The following is a 20,104-nucleotide window of genomic DNA, read 5'->3' as shown; positions in this document are numbered from 1 at the left end:
AAATCAACCCAAATTAAATAAATCTAATACAGTTTCTTAAAATCAGGTTCCCCGCTCCTGCTCCGATCATATGATCATCGTTTCCTCACGTTGCTGCATCGTTTCTTATTTAGGGTTCAGTTGACATCCTTCACTGTACTGCCATTTCTAAACAGAAGCTGGTACTTGAGAGTAGTCCTGAACCTCTCACTTTGAGACTACTGCTCCAGCTTCCTAACTATCCAGCACAAATTATATATGCTTGTAAAGTGTGTCCCACCTATTGTAAAAACAATTTACAGCCCAATTCCATGCATCTTTGCTTGGAAGTTCATGCTTAGTCTTATGCATGCATAGGATCGTAGCTTTAGACATAGATTTTGAACATAAATGGAGGTATTAGGGCAAGTAGGATTCCAAAAGGATGGTCATTTGCTTCTGTGGGAGAATATCTGCTAGCAGAAGGTTCCTAGTTCAATTTCTGGCATCTCCTGACGGATGGAAAATACTTTTACCTGACGCCCTGGAGAACTGCCAGTCACAGCAGACAAGACTGGGCTAGATGGGCACATAGTTTTATCTATGCTCCTCTGTTCCCAACAACAAATGTAATTATATTCCAGGTTTCACCATGAGGTTCTTAGTTAACGTTTACCTCTTAGTTAATCTCTAAACAGTTGTTACCACTACCACAGATAATTGACCAGGCATAAAACCCATGTTGCAATGAGTTACTGTGTGTAGCTAATGCGTAACTGGTGGTCTTGTACAATCACTGTGAAAAAAATGTACCGGTAATTGAAACACTCAGAGCTACTTTATTTACTTACCGTTATATATTTGCTGCGTCATAGCAATCTCTTTTGCTGAGCCTTTCTAATTTATGTCAAAGTTTATGCCATCTTAGTATTCTATTGGGGGGGAAATTATTATAGGGCCAGTCATGGCCTCGTGTTATTGGTGTGATAGAAGGCTTGCCTAGTGCCTGGAGCCACACCAATTGTTGGGACCAACAACGTGAGGATCACGATGAATCATCTGAACAGTGATTTGAACCCTAGTCAGCATGAGCAGTGTAAGGGATCAAACATGCCACGCCAGGCACTCACTGGAAGGAATTATAAGATTTCCTGTTAAATTATGGGGCTTGTCAACCTGGGAACATAGCCCATCTAAGAGAAGGAAAACTGATCCTAAACCCCTGCTTCCTTGTGGGATATCTTCAGGAGAAAAATGGCTAAGGAGTAAGCCCTACACAAATCTGAAGCAGAGTCCCTAAGTTGGATGGATTGTGCCTTGCACGCACAGTACACCTCTTCTCCGGCAACTCCTGCAGCCAAGCTGGTGCCAAACATGTTGCTCTGCTTTCCTTTGGGCCACATCAACGAGACCAAGGGCAGCCCAGAACCTCCCAGAACCTCCATGCACGCTGCCCAGGCTTGCACCCTGAGGAGGTCACTTCAGTGCTGCTAACACAGTGGTTTCACTTCACCCTTCGAGGTGCATTCCATTGTCTCTTGAGACAAACGGAGGCCAACAATATATAATTACCGTCGTTCCTTGGAAGTCGAACAGCCTAGTTCTCAAACTTTTTGGTTCCCAAACAATCAAAACCTGGAAGTGACTGTTCCGGTTTTCGAACGTTCTTTTGGAAACCGGACGTCTGACAGGGCTTCCACAGCTTCTGATTGGCTGATTATTCTTGCCTGAACATGTGACAGTAGTAGTCAGGATACATTATTATATCAACAATGTATTTTAAAAAAATGTCTCAGGAAAGGTTAAGCTTGAGAGACAGACTATGATCCTATCTATTCAAAATGACATGTAAATTCACTGGGAAATGATTTATAATGAAATGAAAAGGATGAAATGAAAAGGATTTATAATGAAATGAAATAATGTTTGTAAAAAAAAAAAAACCCAGAAGCTTTTCTTTGGGGAATTATAGGGACAGAACTACCTAAACTGTATAGAAACTTACTCATGTACAGTATGCCACTACAGCGGCAAGAATGTTACTTGCCCACAAATGGAAAGAAGCAGAAGTCTCGGCAAAGGAAGAATGGATACAAAAACTTATGGAATATGCAGAAATTGCAAAACCTACCGGAAGAAAAAGAAATCAAGATAACAAACTTTTGATAAAAGAATGGTTTATTGAATATTTACAGATAAATTGTAAACAGATAAGAACATTGGCAGGATCATTGTAATGACCTGCAGTTTTATGAGTATATATTTAAAATAGATGAATAAATGAGCAAATTAAGTTAATTTGGATATGCAGAAGATATTAAAAATAAATTTAAGGAACTGCAGAAAGGGGGAAAGAAGTCAAGTTTTGAAATATTAAAACGATTGCAAAGTTAGTGAAATGTATAAACCCAATAACCATAAATAAAATTAAAAAACAAAACAAAATCACATGTAAATGCCTCCTTAAGAAGGGATTCCCTCAGAGTCTATAGAACAATAAATACTTCCAGCAAGAAATAAAAAGAACCGTTGAGCTTACCTGTAAAAGGTTTCTTTCTGAGAGTGAAAAGATGCTCCCAGGTGGGTTGTGGGCTCCTTCTAGTGCTTGCAGGCAGGATCGCAGCATTTTTATCCTCGCTTGTTTACACGGCTGTCAAAACTTCAGCCATCGATCCTCAACACAAGAACATTATTTTTAACACACCTCCTGCATCTGGGCTGGACCGATCTGCCTGCGTGGTCCCAGGTGCCTCTCTGGCCGGGCACAGCCTTCTCTTCAAAAGCCCCAGGGTGGTGCAGCCCCTTTGTGGGGCAGGGATTCCCTCCCTCCTGGACGCATGCCTTTGCCATTTGTCTTGGAATCAGAGCAAATGAATTACGTTTATACAAATCCACACAGAAGAACCCATCCGGTTCTGGAGATCTACCCTCGGGGTCCCCGCCGACTCTACAATAAATAGCCTCGAAACTAGGAATTAGCTTTCAAATGCAATCCTATCCTATCCGAGGAGCTGAGCAGCCTGCAAACCCTTCATCCCTGGTGCTTGGCGGGAGTTTAGGGCAGCCTTTCTCCACCTTGCGTCTCCAAGCGGTAGTTGGACTACAACTCCCATCACCCAAGACCGCTGGTCTTGCTAGCTAGGGAATGATGGGAGTTGTAGTCCCAACATGGGGAGAAGGGACCCAATGTTTAGAAAAGAAGGCAACATCTTGGAGGGCTGCAAGTTTCGCCGCCTCTGCGAATAGGTTGGCTAGTTATTTGTGTGCTTGTTTCGGATACTGCTGGCCTTTTAACCCCGTGGTGGTGGTGGTGTCTTGCTTCAACGATCGGGCTACATCTAGTCCAGCCCCCTGCAGCGGACGAATCTCAACGTCAGCGTCACTGACAGATTCATTCGTTATTCCGTTCACTCCATCGCGCTGTTTCCCTCAGTGTCCGTCTCCCCGCCCCTCCCAGAGGATGATGGGAGTTGTAGTCCAACAACCTTCCCTCCCCTTGACGCAGGCGCCTCTGCGCGCGCGCCGCAGAGTCTCTCTCTCTCTCTCTCCCTCCCCCCCCCCGCTCCCGCGACGCCACAGAAAATGGCGGGACCCGCTCGGAACGCGACTGGTGGGCCGTGACGACAGCGGTGACGAAGAAGTGGGCGGAGCCGGCGGCTTCGAACTGGGAAAGGTAATGTCGCCGTCGGGGCTGCGCGGTTGTCCCCCCCCCCTTCTCTCCCGGCTCCCCACTCGCGCCTCTATCCCCACACGCCCCACACCCGGCTCTTCCACGGCGAGGGGCTGGGCGGGGAAGCAACCGGAGGCGTAGGCCCCTCCTCTCCTCCACCCCCTTGCTGCGGCCTGGCTGCTTTGCTTCGACCCCTTTGCCTCTGGCGGCTCAAGAACCTTGGCGGTGTCGGGGCCACGAAGTCGTTTGGAAAGGGAGCGGAGGAGGCGCGTTCCTCTGACTCAAAAGAGTCTTGAGATGCCTTCATTGCACGGGGTTGGGCTAGATCAGGCATAGGCAAACTCGGCCCTTCCAGATGTTTTGGGACTACAACTCCCATCATCCCTAGTTTACAGGACCAGTGGTCAGGGATGATGGGAGTTGTAGTCCCAAAACATCTGGAGGGCCGAGTTTGCCTATGCCTGGGCTAGATGACCCCTGGGCTCCCTTGCAATTCTGTTGCAGGGCTGAGGAGCCTGCAACCCCCTAGGTGTTTATGGGTTCCTGACCCCCATCATCCCTGGGGCTGGTGGGATTTGGGGGTCCATGGGCATAGGCAGGGGGGAGATAGCTGCCTCCCAAGTGAATAAAAATCAATTAAAATACTTATCTGAGTTTCTCCGCCACCTAACAAAAGCCTCCCCCCGAAAAAAAATACTGGCTACACCCATATGGGGGTCCCGGCAACATCTGGAGGGTTGCAAGATTAGCCACCTCTGCTGCAGTGGGTATATATGTTGGTTAGTTGTCTGCTTGTTTCGGATGCTGGTGGCTTTTTAACCCAGTGGTGGTGGTGGGGTCTTGCTTCTATGATTGGGCTGCATATTGGTTCAGTGCTTCAGTTCAGTCTAGATCCGTGGTTCTCAAACTTTTTTTCTCCTGGCCACAGTTTCAGAAAAACGATTTCCTTGTGTCACAACGAATTTTTTTTTTTTTGATAAGAAATACATTGATGAATACAACTAGGAATGTCCTCAAGTATCACTTGATGGCCTTGGCTCTCATTTTGAAAATATATCCATATTCTGCAAATAAAAAAGATTATTTTGATACTAGACTAGACTACCCTGAAATGCTTAAATGTTTCTTTGTCCTTGAATCTTCCTGCCACACACTGGCAGAGGAAGAGGAGTGCAGGGGGAGTGCACCACACCTGGCAGCGCGATCCTGGCAGGGTGCCATCGCGGCTGCCCCCGTGCTGGGCGCCCTGCCCCCGCAGACAGCGCTCCCTGCCCCCACGGACAGTGCACTCTGCCCACGCCTGCTCTCCGCCTCCCCGGTGCCGGAGCATGAAGCTCCACCACTGCTGCCACACTTCCCATCCTCTCCTGCCACCAGTGTGGATGCAGGTGGTGCTGTGGTCTAAACCACTGAGCCTCTTGGGCTTGCCGATCAGAAGGTCGGTGGTTCAAATCCATTCGTCGGTGGTGAGCCTCTGTTGCTCTGTCCCAGTTTCTGCCAACCTAGCAGTTCAAAAGTACACCAGTGCAAGTAGATAAATAGATACTGCTGTGGCGGGAAGGTACCCGGCATTTCCGTGCGCTCTGGTTTCCATCATGGTGTTCCGTTGCACCAGAAGCGGTTTCGTAATGCTGGCCACATGACCCAGAAAGCTGCCAGTGGACAAACGCCGGCTCCCTCAGCCTGAAGCCAGATGAGCGCCACAACCACGTAGTTGCCTTTGACTGGACTTAACCGTCCAGGGGTCCTTTACCTTTTTTACCTTTACACCAGTGTGGCATGCCACACCCTTTGAGAACCACTGATCTAGACAGCCTTCACCATGTGAGGCAATAGTTGTTTCTCCTCTTCTTTTTGTTTGATTGACACCCAGCAATACGCTTAGCGTGGCAGAGACAGGAAGGGTTTTCATCAGCTCCAAAGTGCTCTTGCTGCTTTGTTGGTTGTCTGTATAGTCCAGACACTGGAGTTATTCAGCTGGTGGTTTTACTTTGAGACTGGTTCTGTGTCGTGGCACCTAACTGTGTTTCACTCAGAAGTGACTCTCACCAAACTTAGTGGGCCTCATTCCCAACTGTGCATGGTATTCCAGCCTTAAATTCTGGCAGCTGTGTTTTGGATTGTAAACAGTGCTGTTACTTCACAGGTTCCTTCCAGAGAACATTGGAGAAAGAAACAAGTTTGTGGGCTAGCATGATAAGCACTGGCACGGTTTCTGGTTGCGTGCACAGTCCTGTTTACTTTGTGTCCAATGAAGCTTTCTGCACATGATGTTAGCCACGATTCACATCTATCCTGCAGTTTATTGAGAAATGCTCAATTTTGATGTGGTCCTCCCCACCAGCTAACTTTGGTCCAATTTGAAAACGTAAGCTGTATGAAGACATCCACACACTTTCTCTGCCCCACTGTGGTAGGTGGCTTGGTAACACATCCAAACATACTGTTTGAGTTGTGTGCCTGTATTACAAAGCTGACAGGCAACATAATCCAGTGCAGCGTTCACCAGCCTGATCTTTTCCAGTTATTTTGGACTACAACTCCCATCAGCCCTAGCCAGCATGGTCAGTTATGATGGGAGTTGTAGTTGAAATATCTGAGGGAGGGGCACTAAGTTAGTGAAGGCTGGTCTAGTGGTTTGACTATTGGACTGGTTAAACGGGTGGCATGTGGTCACATAGTTGCTGTTCCTCCACTTGACATTTTTCAGAAGTCGAGGTGATGCCATCCAGTTCTGTCCTGCTTACTTGCAAAAACAATGCAGATGTTCTTATAGAGGAGACGCATTAGCCTAGCAGTGCCCTTTCATGTTCCATTGCCGATATAACTGGGTCATTTACATCCAGTCCTTTTGAGTGGTTGTGTAAACTGATCCTGGGAGACTCTGGATTGCCCTGGGCAAGATAAAGCGACTAAGAAATTAAATAAATAAATAAACCCACCTCTGTCCTTATGCTGGGCTTCAAATATATGCTGCCTTTAATGGAGGAAAGGCAACTTAAAAATGTTATAAATGCTTTTTATCTGCCTTTTCAGGAGCATAAATTATTGATCTTCATGGAGAAGCCAAGTTATTCACTAAGTACAATTTTTACTCTTTTTACAGCTTTGAAAGCACACCACCCAGCCTGCAACGTTGGCTTCAAATGCGATGGAAGATAGCAAGAGCGAAAAGGTGGCAGATATTATTCGGCTTAATGTTGGTGGATGCATGTATGCTGCTAGGCGTAAATCTTTATGCCGCTTTAAGGACTCAATGCTAGCATCTATGTTCAGTGGGCGATTTCCTCTGAAAATGGATGACTCAGGTAAAAAAAAGTTGATTGTAAAGTAATTACGAATTCAGTTTTCTAATATTCTTCCAGCTTCGGCCAAGGGATAATGAACGTGGGTCAACTGTAATTTTTATTATGTACAGTGTAATGAGCAACTTATTTAATACTTTAAAGGTTAGCGATTTCCAATAAAGGGTGGTAGAAGAGAAACATCAAGTATCATAGGGTGTGTTATAGGGCTGGAAAGAGCTAAAATGTCACCAAATCTCTGTGCTTGAAAATAGGATTGGCAACATCATAAATCATTTGGTTCATCTGGGTTATAATGTTGCACGAGATATTTGTGTGGTATACAGGTATAGTTTGAAGAATATTTTGTTTTGCTCTCAGTATATTTAGAATTTGACAGATTTCCCTCAGGCAAAAATTACAGTGTGACACCAGCCGTTTTGTCTGACTGGTCCCAAATTAAGTAGAAAGAGAGATAATTTTGAACAATAAAGGAGAATATTATAATAGAGGAAAGGGCTGAAAAATTCCTACCTGAAACCCTGGAAAGTGTATTCTCCCTCAAGGCTTATGGCAAGAAAGAACTTAGCATATGAAGTTGAATGTATGTAATTATAACAAAACCTTGAGGGAGAATGCTCTGAAGAAGAAAATTAAATGTTGTAGCTTAAGCCAAGATGAGATGTAACATATGAATTTGAATGTTTGTAAATACTTTAAAACCTTGAAAGAGAATTTACTGAAGAAGCCCAAAACTCTTCATGGGCGAAACAGGTGACAAATGCCAGCACCCTGTCTAACTTTTGTACGTAACATCCTTGACATTTCATCTGATCGGACTTCATTGATATCCACAGGAGCCTGGCTAAAGGAACTTTAAAGACTGAAATTGTCCCTTTGTACTAATTTGAATGAGTTTTCTGTTTGTGGCTTCTGTACAAGATTTTGCACATAGTTCTCTCAATTCTTGGATTACAAATAGAAGATTTAGAACGTGGAATGGTCTGGTAGATTTCCGTGTGCCGTTTTTGTGCTGCTTACTGTATACCGGTCTACTACGAGTATTGGCAGCATAGGTTTATTTTTCCAACACTGGGTGATCTTGGGCCATCTTTATCAGCCAAACCTACTTTTCAGGGTTGCTTGGAAGAATAAAAGAGGGTGAAGAAGCCTATGTGTTGCCTTCAACTCCTTGGAGGATAGGCTCGTTATAAATGTTGTACATATTTTTATTTGCCTTTACAGGAGCTTGCCTTATTGATCGAGATGGCAGTCTCTTTAAATACCTCTTGGATTATCTTCACGGAGAGGTTCAGCTACCAGAAGATGAGCAGACGCGAATTGCATTGCACGAAGAAGCTGATTACTTCGGCATTCCTTACCCTTACAATATTGCTGACCATTTGGCCAATGAAATGGAGACCTATTCTTTAAGATCAAACACAGAACTCAAAAAGGTACGGGAATTTTCCTGTGCCTTTAAATTAAAATTAAATTAAAAACGTCATTAGCAGTTGAAGCACAGGGGTGGCATTGTTCTGAACCTGGGATACCCAGGATTGCCCTGGGCAAGGTAAAGTTGACTCAGAAATTGAAAAAAATAAAAACCCAAACACAGTGAAACCAGGGTGCCATAAGGGTGCCCTTGAGGCTTATTAAAAACCACAAGGCTCACATTCATTCATTCATGAATGCGTGGATGAATGGACCAGGTAGATGCAAAGCAAGTGGCTTATATGGGTGGGAGATAGGGGGCAGGAGACATTTGTGAGGCCAATGGGCTCTAATGGGGCAACAGCCCACTGTCCTAAAAGAAAATGTCTCCATTGTTTATTAGTCAGAGTAAAAGTAAGGCTGCAGTCCTTTGCACACTTGCAAGTAAGTACAATTGAACTTACTGGGATTTATAAGTAAACATGTACAGGTTTAGTCTGAACACATTTTTTGTGCTCTCTTATAGTCCCTCAGACACAGAGAAAATAATAAAATTGTTTGTATGTATTTGTATATTTCCTCCCCAGGCACTTCTAGATTTTTGTGAGTCTTACGGCTTGATATGCACTAAGCCTACAGTGTGGGTCTTACACTACCTCAGCACTTCCGGTGCAAGTTGTGAGAGTAGAATAATGGGTGTGTATGCCACAAGAGCGGATGGAGAAGCAGCAATTGAAAAGAAGCTGGAAGGAAGAAAACACAACAGAAATATTTACAAGAGGTAAGAATCTTTATAGTCATGTGATTACATCAAAGTGTGCTTGTAAAATTATATTGAGAATCTTGTACAGTCAAACCTCGGTTGTCAATCGTAATCCATTCAGGAAGACCGTTCGGCTTGCAAAATGTTCAAAAACTGAGGCGCAGCGTCCAGTTGGCTGCAGGAGCTTCCTGCACTCAAGCGGAAGCCACATCGAACGTTCGGCTCCCGAAAAACATTCGAAAACCGGAACACTTCAGGAGCCAAAACGTTCCAAAACGGAGGCGTTTGGGAACTCAGGTTTGACTGTATCTACAGTGGTGCCCCGCTAGACGAAAATAATTCGTTCTGCGAAAATTTTCGTCTAGCGGGTTTTTCGTCTTGCGGAGCGGCAATGACAGCCGCGCTCCGCAAAACGAAAAAAAAAAAAGACGAAAATTTTTCGTCTTGCGAGGCAGCCCCATAGACTTTTTCGTCTTGCGGGGCAGCCTTCCGCTAGACAAATGCCTTCGTCTAGCGAGTTTTTCGTCTTGCGAGGCATTCGTCTAGCGGGGTACCACTGTACTTTAGAGATGGCAGTATCAGATGTGTAAAGACATGCACATCTCTTCCATGCCTATGGAATTTAAAGAGATGCTTAGTTGCACAAATTGCCTTCATTATATTAATATTGGTGGATTACTGTTAAATACTTTGGACCCCAACTGATCATAAACAGAAGCAAAGGCTGGAAAATCTAAATGCTTCTCCTCCAGATATAAACAAATAATAGTCAACCTGAATGTGGGAAACGCTAGACCAGTGTTTTTCAACCTTTTTGGGGCAAAGGCACACTTGTTTCATGAAAAAAATCACGAGGCACACCACCATTAGAAAATGTTAAAAAATTTAACTCTGTGCCTATATTGACTATATATAAAGTAATTTTCCCACGGCACACCAGGCAACATCTCGCGGCACACTAGTGTGCCGCGGAACAGTGGTTGAAAAACACTGCGCTAGACTTACTAGAATATTCATAAGACAATACTCAAGAGAGTTGTTTCTGAGTATCAGAAGAGGTCAGCGGTACCTGTTGTTTATTTTGTGTATTCCCCCCCCCCCCTAGACAGTTAGGTGAGAGTGTTGCTTTAATCTTGGTGCAGTGAAAGCAAGAAAAGGAGAATCTTGCAATCTGCAAACCATTTGATCAGGAGTCTTGTTTAAAGCCAGTTGCTGCAAGCCGTTGTCCAAATGGCAACACTGAAGCTTGATGGACCCATTAAGACTAACCTTAGTGCCATTGGTTGAGTGATTCAGTAATTGCTGTCAACATTCCCATTTGTTGCGGGGGAAAGTTGTCATTAGTATTTTTTAAGTTTGCATACCACCATTCATCAGAAGATCCCAGGGCAGTTCACAACATAAAAATACAACATGAGAACACATAATAAAACAAAAACGAACCAGTAACTCCTCTCAAAAGCACATTTAAAAGGCCATAGAATGTTAATCAGCCAAAGGCTTCACTTGGCACCTCAAGATGTGTAATGAAGGTGCCAGGCAAGCCTCCCTGGGGAGAGCGTTCCACAAATGGGCAGTCGCCACAGAAATGGAAACCATTTACAGTCGTGAGAATTCAAAAGAATTGTGGTTTTTGACAATGAAGGTATATTACAAAATTGGGGAAACTGCATTTTTATGGCATCATTTTTAAACATCTTTGCTCTTAAACTTTAGCCATTTTTTTTAAATTCAGCTTGTAAAGCAGCATAATTTTTTCTCTTTTCCTACATTTTTTTCTCCAGGGAAGCCGGAAATAATGTCCAATATATCTGGAGCTATTATTCAGGGTCCGAATTGGAAAAGATGTTGGATGCATTTAAGGCTTGGGAAGGGAGAGGTATCTCATTTTTCTGACAGGATTTTCCGTAAAGAATAAATGTTTATCCTGCAACTGTTTGTCCTGAATTAGTGTTGATTTGTGAAGGGCAGGCAGAGTATATTTTCAACTATCCTTTAATAAGGAAAGGGAATAATTGAATTGGCTGTGTTTGGTGGGGAAACCTTGTGATTGGCAGAATGCTAGGTTATGAATGTGTTAATGTATTTAAAAGTCTGTGCTTGGCTCTCAAAACAGCCAATTTATTTTTCATTGCAGTTGTGCACTGCTTTAAGTTTTAAGCGTTAAGTTTACAGACATGCTTTTGGAATATCAGTAGAAGATTGTGTGGACAACCTCTCCTGGTGGTTGGTTGTTTTTGATTAACCTGGGTGAAAATTCGTAGACATCTAGCTCGTAGCCTAGATAAATTCATGTTTCTTGGACATTAATGTCACTTGGCTTCAAATACTTGTCCACTACTTTGATTAATAATGCCGAAGGCAAATGTGAAATACGTGGAAGTATCAGATATTTTGGGAGAGCTTTCAGCCTTCTGTACATGATGTATGTTAGCTTAAATTGGAGTGTTTGCTCTGTCTGAAGAATACACCTGTGAGTTCTGAACACTTGCACATTCTTACAAGCAGGATTTAACTCCACCGAGTATCAGATTCTCCCTCCCCTCTCTTTTCTGGAACCAACATGACAGCACTGTCACAGTTTTTTGAGAGAAGGAAAAAAGACTGTAAATAAAACATTTAGCTTTGTAAATAGGGGAAAAAAACACGATTGAAGGTGGGAGTACATTGTGCCGAGTTCCCCAAAGAGAGCATTATAGTTGAGCACTCGGGAGATATATTGTGTCTGAGTTGCCAGTGATCCCTGGTTGCCTATCATTGGGCATATCACTTGACAGATCTTGAATATTGTTTTAAAACTGCATTTGAAATTACAGGTGTCAGTTATTGGCGAGTCCCGCAGGAACTGATAGAATGTTGGACTCTTGAAGAACGCCCTTTGAAAGGAAGTCTCGAAAGCATGCCTCCAATTCATAGACGGTACGTCTTACTAATCATGCTTCATTTTATTGAAGAATGCTTCATATGGAACAGGGACTTTTTCAAAAATAGCGTTATCTCCATGTTAATGCTTGTGTATCCCCTGGTTATAAGGGTGTAAAATCAAAAGATGATGATGTAGGAAGGTTTCATATAGAGTCTGTTAATAGTCAGTGTATTACAAAAGCTGGTATGATGCTAATTACATAACTAAATTAATGTAACAAAACTATAATTGTACACATTTTAAGGACTGCATCTGCAAATGCATACCCTAAAACAGGAAAATATGTAATTGTAAGTTACGCATTCCACAGATATCTGTGTGGTGGGCCATTCGCTATATATTACAAACCCAGCCACTAGCCCGTGCCATAATAATTTAATCAGGAGCATAAGACTCAGTACTTAGAAATATCCTGCAATCCATGTTAGATAATAAAATAATATTATTTCCCTGTTATTTGTGTTGAATCCAACTGGTTCATTCCAGTATGTTGGCCTAGTTATTTTTGGCTGAATATACATGTGTATTGTTTTGTATACTTGTTTTATACTTTTATATTTTTTCTTGCTGTAGCCTGCTCTGGGTAAGTCCAATATAAAAAATAAATTTGAATGCATACACCTACTGCAGTTTTAAACAGCTCCTGGAATAAGGAATATTGTATCCAGAGGTGAATGTACGAAGCACCCTTAGTTGCATCTGAGTTATGATCTGCGCATAATTTCCCAAAGCAATAGAGTCAGTAATTTTATTCTCTGTGTTTACAGACAATTAATAGATCTTTCTGAAGAAGAAGAAGAGGAAGAAAGTCACTTGAGCAGTAGAACAGGCCGAAAGCCAATTCAGTTTTCTGGTCCATCAACAAGTACTCACATCACAATTAAGAATTCTGCTTTTGTAAAGGTAGCAGTAGGCCCTACATCTTCCTGTTCCCAGAAGACTCTTAAGCGACCTAGCGGAGACAGTTCATTACTGTGCAAAGATGTACCAAAACCGGCAGCACCCACACCATTGACTAAAAATTCTCAGGAATCTGTTAGGAGCACCGAAAATGGGGCAGACTGCTGCAGGATGCTAAATGCCCCGTTCTCGAAGAAGCCTGCAACCAGTCGTGCGGTAAAACTCAAGCGGACTCCACTCTGTAACGACCGGTTAACTCAACACACTTCCCAGGTGCTAAGTACAGTAGCTGAGCACCAAGTTCCATCTGTTGCAGTTGACTCCGCTCCCGGTTCCCAAAACTTCGGCCAGGAGGAATTTGGACACTCCGGGGAAAACGTTACTGCTGAAAATAATTTACAGGAAGACCAACTGAACGATGTAGGATCTTTTGGGAGTCCAAATAAATGTGATGCATTTGGTAGGGGGGAACATTCGCATTTATAATCAGATTTAGAATGATTTTTCTCTTTGTGTGGCGAAAGAGGTATATGGATGCTTGTTCAGAAATATTATGTGCTTTTTTGTCGTTCACTCATTCTAGAATAGAGATTGTACCAGGCTTTGTGTAACACCTCACCCTTCCCCCCCAAAAAACCCAATTTTTCCACTCCATATAATTTTTGTGTAACTTATTCTGCATCTCTTTCCATATTGTGTGTAGCTTATTCTACTTCTGCTCCTCCTGAACAGCATCAAGGGCCTACAGAGGTCAGTGAAAACTCTGTCCCCCCGGAATTTTGTACTCCGCAATTCTTCTAGCTTCTCAGCAGGCATTGCCCGCATTTTTTCCAAGCGCATCTTTGTAGCTCTTTGGGCTATATGGCATACTTTATAATCCGCACCACGGGATCTTTCAGTAGACCTTGAAAATTAGGCTACATTTTTAGAACAAGCCTTTGGCTTACATACTGTCCCCCTTCTCTGGCACATCTAAGAGGAGACTGGAAACTCTCTGCTTGTATGTGAGTGTCTGTTGAACTCTAAAAACAGTAGCTAATGTTAGCTAGACTTGGTTGAAACATGCCAGTTAAATAAACTAGGATTTGAAATTGGGTCCATTGTTACAATGAACTAGTGTGCTTGAAGAGCATGACTAGTTGTAGTTAATATAAAACAGAAGTGAGATTTTCGAGTATTTAGAAGAGTGTCAGAAGAGGAAGGAGGAATGCGTCGGCCCAGGGCTTGGCGTAGCTTGTATTTGTAATAATACTGTTATGACCAATGTTTTGGTGTAGATTAGGAGCTCAGAGCTATGAACCATGGTGTCTGGTTTGAATTTCCACTCTTCTCTCATCCTTAGTCCTCCACCTGCGATATGGGGATAATAATGTAGCCATTCCTTGCAAGCTCAACGTGTAAAGATTATTGACAAATCAGGAGCTGCTACATTATTAAAATCAACTTGAAGTTTTGTGCCATGCATACTGGTTTGAAATCAGTGCGTTCAGTCAGATGAGAATATGCCTGCTGGATTTTTTTTAGTTTATTTTTTTTAAATCTGTGTTAAGAAAACTCTTGTCTACAGTAGCAGGAGAAATCGACTTTCACAAATTGGAAAATGCTGAACCCTGGAAAAGTGATTAATGTGATGAAATTTCTATTGAGCCATTAACTTGATTGAGAGTAGCTCATCAGTCTTCTAGTGCTTAGTGTTTGATTTGAATTGAGTGCTCTGGCCTCATTTGTAACATTAAAATCCGTTTTAAGTGGATCTCTGTTTATTATTAACTTTTGTCAATGACATCACAAGAAACATGTTTCTGCAAAGCTTGGTAAAAAAAAAACTTCTACAAAAGCGATAAGCTTATGTTAACTAAAAGAGATCATTAACTAAAAGAAACCAAGGGTTGTAGAACAAAGCTTTGTCCTTTGTTCTGTTTTATTAAATTTATTGCCTTTCCTCCCAAAAGAACTTTTAAGCCTGCAAATATATTTGGTGTGCTGTGTTCTTTCCACTATAATACTTTTATAAGTACTCCTACATTTCACATAATCTATAATATGACTTTACTTAATGATTATTTATTACAAAGTGCATTCTGAGCCTAAAATGACATTTTAAAAAAATACCGTTTATACCTAGAGTTGGCAATAGAGCTGGGTAGGTAAGGAAGAAGAATACAGGACACCCAGTTTCTTTTTCTAGTTTCTTATATGAGAAACACGGTGGAGTAATTCCCCGCCCCAGCCCTCCACTTGAGAGGATTTGCAATACAGTACAAGGAGTCCAGATGTAAAATTCAGTATGACAAAATCATTTGCATGTGACAGAGCATGGGTTAGTCAGCCTGTTAACTGTCCTTAGGAGATGCCGTTCATATGGCTTTCATTAAAATAGCTGTAGGGTGGAATGTGAAAACTAATGATCATTTCATATGACAAGCACATGGTTGTTTTAGAATCCTTTTGAACAATGAATCCGGGGAGATGCAAAGCTGTCATAAATTAAGTGAAAACATAATGTTAAGAATTTGTAGGATTCTCCAAGGGGAGGGAATGTGGGGGTGTCTTTATTGAATCTTTACTGCTTGCCATTTTGGACTTACCCCCCTGACTATCATTTGGAACTTGGAAGGGTCAGTAGATCTCCTCTTCCTAAGGAAGGCCATTTGCTTCCCAACCAAGGAAGACATTCCCTGTCATGCAAGGCAGAAAAAGAACAACAACTCTCAGATTTTATTCCCAGATCTAATAAAAGTGATTGATTGATGACAAGACTTTTCAGGAGTATGTCAAATGGCATGCACTCAGTACTTCCATGGTACTTCCAGTCTCAGACGCATGGACCAATGATGGCAGAGCATTTCTCAGCAAGCTTGGATCCATCACAGGCATAGCCGACTGAGGCATGAAGAACACTGCTGGCATGTTGAATTTCCTCAAATTGGTGACTGCTCATTATTAACTTCATGTCTACAGTGTTCCACCCCTGTCTCCTTTCATTACCACTTGCTGTCCTTAGGGCAAGTTGTTGCCAAGTTATTTTTTCAGTGATTGTGATAAAGCTCGGGTGAGTATGTTACTCCCAACAAATGGAGGCAGATGTAGAAGCTTAAAAATGGAAAACAGAAATTGCCTTCATTTCAGAGGCTCATATTCCAAAGGTGGATGCAGAATAGTGCAACACCTTTTTCTAGTGACGGTACCTCCTTTCCCTGCTCTACCCCCCTAAAAAAATATTCTCAGCTGAATGAACAGAATTTAGGGAAGAAGAGGAATCTTTCGCTTTGCATTAGGATTTTGAAAGGTAAAAAGCAGGACGGCTTGGGAAGCTTCAAATACTAGTTACTAATGCAGGCCAACATTTGTGGACCCCTGTCATAGAACAGTGAGCCCAACGTCTTCCTTTTTGTCACTAGGGACGGCTGATTTTGGGAAAAGGTAATAAGGTAACAACAGAATCCAGATGGTTTGGTTGTTGCAAAATAAAACACTGCATTTTGTAAAATGGTTTGGTTTTTTTAATAAAAAGGAAATAATTTTTCTGAAGTACAGTCTTGGGCTATTTAAAGCTGTGAGCTTTTTTTAAAATATAAGCCTGGGATTTTGCATGTGCTCAGGTATTATATACCGTACATGGTAATCCTGTCAGATTTGCAAGACACAGGACATAATTCAACAATCAGTTGTATAAGATGAAACCCAAAGAAATCAAGTGCATACAACTCCGTACAGGTTTGTGGCCAATAGTGCTTAAATAATGAAGGGATGTCTACAGTGATGAACAAGGAAATAAAATAATCCCAGACTGAAACATGTCTGATCTTTAGTCTGCAAAGATAATCGAAAAGGATTTAAGAGGCTGGAAAACTTACTCTTACTTTTTCAGTTCAAAATTTATATCCTACCCAATCTTGTACGAGTGGCACAGCACAGAAAAATATTAATATGCCCTTTGTTAGCTAGTATTTGTGACTCATCTTGACAATCATTCAGGCTATGAAATTTAGTTACATCAAACCGAACCATGAGGTTTGTTCTGCACCAACAATTTGGGGTCCATATAAAATGGAAATAGCTAAGAGCAATTTTATATGAACACAAGTATCTTGATTGCAGACCAACAATAGGAATGCCAGGATTACCCTAATTCCAACCTTTGGGACAGTAACAAACACATCTATATTGACATCCTCCTGCCAGGGGCGTAGCAAGGTAAATTGGTACCCGGGGGCAAAAAAAAAATTGTCACACACCCCCAGGCATGGGAAGGTCAGTTGGTACCCTGTGCGGAAAATTTCTTGTCAACCCCCCCATTGATTCCCCCCCCCCCCGGCAAAAATAGTTTTACGTTATTTCATATTTTCTTACAAAGGAATAATAAGTAATAATAAAAAACTTTTATTTATATCCCACCCTCCCCGGCCGAAGTCGCGCTCAGGGTGGCTAACATCAGATACATAACATTGGTATAAAAATCAAACAATAATTAAATTACCTCCTAAAAACATCTCAGAATCAAATTAAAGTCTAATTAGATGGCTCAAATTAAAGTCTAATTAGATGGCTTTCCACAGGGTTAGGGTTGGGAACAGTAAGTGCTCCACTGAACTGAAATTTCAGCCTTCGTGACATAGGAAAACAGCCAAGTGAACAGCTATTTTGGTGGAGGAGGGTCAAGATATTAACCGATATGCATGAAATTTCATATATAGCTATATAATCCCTAGTATAGTAAGATAAGACCTTCGGAGCAGGCATTTAAAAAAAAAAAATTCAAAATGTTTTTTTCCCCAAATTTGTCACCACCTCCATTACGGAACCCGGGGCGACCCACCCCCTCGCCCCCCTTGCTACGCCCCTGCCTCCTGCCATTTATTTTTAACAACAATTTCATTGTTTTACTAGGCACTGGGCTAGCTAAAAGCTGCATTGTTATGAGAAAAAACAATATTGAGTATACTGAGCGAAGCCTTTATAGTATGAAATGAGATATGGCAGATTACTGTGATTTAGGGGGGAAAAACCACAGCAAGTTTGGTTAACCACAATTGTAGTATTCTACACAAGCTAATTTTTTTTTTTTGGGACAGTATTTGGAATAAAAAGAAAGCACCTTTAGTGAGAAACTTAAATATGAAAATGCATTACATTTGCTAGTCGCCTGTCTTTCCAACCTCATGCCACCAGTGTCACAGCTGGCACCGAAAGGACAGGGGCCTCTGTGGAGGTTACTATTCTTGCAGGACTTAAGTTGCACTGAGAAACCCTTGTAATATTGCTGCATAAAGGCCTGGGCTCCGTGGGGCCTGGCATAGGATGCTTTCGTCTTGTTTTCTCTGGATACATTAGAGTTTCCATGCTTTTCACTGCTGCAGAATGCTCTTGGGTTTTAAAAGTGCCTTTGTTTTTTGACCGAAAACTATTATGCTGCTGTCTTCTGTATTCATGTCGAGAGCTGCCTTTTGTGCTGTTCTGGTCTGACTCATTAACGGCACTTTGAGACTTAAGCGGTCCATTGAGCCGAATTCCATGATACTGCGTGTGAAATCTCCGCCTGTGGCTAGAAGCTGCATTCTGTCAAGGAACAAAACGAAGGGTTATGGCAATGGTGGATTTTGGGCTCTCAAGCTTCAGAGACGCCCTGTGCAATGCTAAAATGTGGTGTTTGGTTTCCCCCTCCCTTGCGCTCCATTTTACAGCAATGTTGTGGCACCCCCTGCAGCACGGCCACACCAGTTGCGCTTTTTAAAAATGCCTCTGCCAATGGATGTGGTTGCATCTTTCCTGTGGCCATTTTTGGTGAAAGCTGAGTAGAATCATTTTCATTATACCTGTATACCTGAAGGAGCGTCCCCACCCCCGTCGTTCAGCCCAGACACTGAGGTCCAGCTCCGAGGGCCTTCTGGTGGTTCCCTCCCTGCAAGAAGTGAGGTTACAGGGAACCAAGCAGAGGGCCTTCTCAGTAGTGGCTCCCGCCCTGTGGAACGCCCTCCCATCAGATGTCAAGGAAATAAACAACTATCTGACTTTTAGAAGACACTTGAAGGCAGCCCTGTTTAGGGAAGTTTTTAATGTTTGATGTTTTATCATGTTTTTAATATTCTGTCGGCAGCCGCCCAGGGTGGCTGGCAAAACACAGCCAGATGGGCAGGATATAAATAAATTATTATTATTATTATTATTATTATTATTATTATTATTATTATTACATTTCCATTCATACTTATTAAACATACAGTTATGGTCAAGACCATTGCTGGCTACTGTGGCCTGTGTGCAATTAAACATGGGAAGGCTGGAAGAAGAGCACCAGGGTGTTTGGGTGTCTGACGCTCTCTTGCTGCCCCCGCCCGCATCCAAACAAAGAGGAGATTGGAGAACAATGAAGGAGACACTGCAGGAGCACTTTCTCAGAGTAGACAGGAATGTTATTGGCAGAACCAAGAAGGAGGGATAACTGAGATTCAGGTGGTGAGTTGTGGCAAGAGGGGAATAAGGAGTTGCTAAAGAGGCCTGAGAATTAGTGTGAAAGCCTCCTCATTGTGTGCTTATAGTTTTCTGGAGGACCCCTTTGTCGAGCTGACTACTGGACTATGTTGAAAGGGATAAAGAGCTGCCATGCCTTCTCCAAAGAGTTTGGTTGGTGCTTTCCTATTCACCATGAACCATATCTTCCCAGGTACTTTTGACCGTGGAACATGTGAGGAGTGAGCTGAAAGGGTTACACTCAGCTCGCAGCTGCGTCCAGCTCACAGGAAGTGATGCTCTGTTATTCTGTGTATGTGTTAGAACTGTTGCTTTTCCCAGTTCTCCGTTGCTGTTTCACCGAAGGCAGACATGCCTGCTCTTTCTCCGGGAATGTGATTTATGCTTTGCTGTAATAAAACTGCTTTGATAAAAGAAGCAGGAGTCGTTTGAGTTCGTTACAGACTGTTTTCGCCAGACGCTTTTTGCAGGAGGTTTTAGCTTCCAGGAAGGCTGCAACTCTGCTGAATCAAAAGGAATTTTCGAACTGCGCAACAGAAGCCTACCGGGCCGAGATTTATGGTTTCTGGATGCGGGGGTTTTACTGCTATGAACCCCTCGCAACTTCAAAGAACAACAACAGCGATGACAACAACATTACAAGGTCCTTTCTCTGAAATAATCAAGAGTACAATTTGCAAGACCAAATCAAATTAATT

At 42.5% G+C, this 20,104-nt stretch overlaps 2 protein-coding genes across 2 annotated transcripts in view; one reads left to right on the top strand and one right to left on the bottom strand.

The window, feature by feature from the left end:
- The first annotated feature begins 3,568 nt into the window (after positions 1-3,568).
- On the top strand, positions 3,569-13,519 carry KCTD18 (potassium channel tetramerization domain containing 18). The gene is made up of 7 exons (XM_033169341.1): positions 3,569-3,631; positions 6,735-6,936; positions 8,158-8,369; positions 8,934-9,127; positions 10,894-10,988; positions 11,926-12,028; positions 12,803-13,519. Exons 2-7 carry the CDS (start codon positions 6,780-6,782, stop codon positions 13,419-13,421), a joined length of 1,380 nt encoding a protein of 459 aa, XP_033025232.1. The 5' UTR covers positions 3,569-3,631; positions 6,735-6,779; the 3' UTR covers positions 13,422-13,519.
- Positions 13,520-18,006: 4,487 nt separating this feature from the next.
- Positions 18,007-20,104, bottom strand: part of SPATS2L (spermatogenesis associated serine rich 2 like) — a 28,713-nt gene continuing 26,615 nt past the window's right edge. Inside the window, exon 11 of the mRNA XM_033169329.1 lies at positions 18,007-18,494. Within this exon, the coding sequence (XP_033025220.1) occupies positions 18,096-18,494 (399 nt within the window). The 3' untranslated portion in view covers positions 18,007-18,095. The remainder of the gene's footprint in view (positions 18,495-20,104) is intronic.

The sequence above is a fragment of the Lacerta agilis genome, chromosome 1, assembly GCF_009819535.1.
Source record: "Lacerta agilis isolate rLacAgi1 chromosome 1, rLacAgi1.pri, whole genome shotgun sequence".
NCBI classification, from domain to species: Eukaryota; Metazoa; Chordata; class Lepidosauria; order Squamata; family Lacertidae; genus Lacerta; species Lacerta agilis.
Note: the sequence above shows the minus strand (reverse complement) of the source record. Positions and strands in the feature narration are given on the sequence as shown.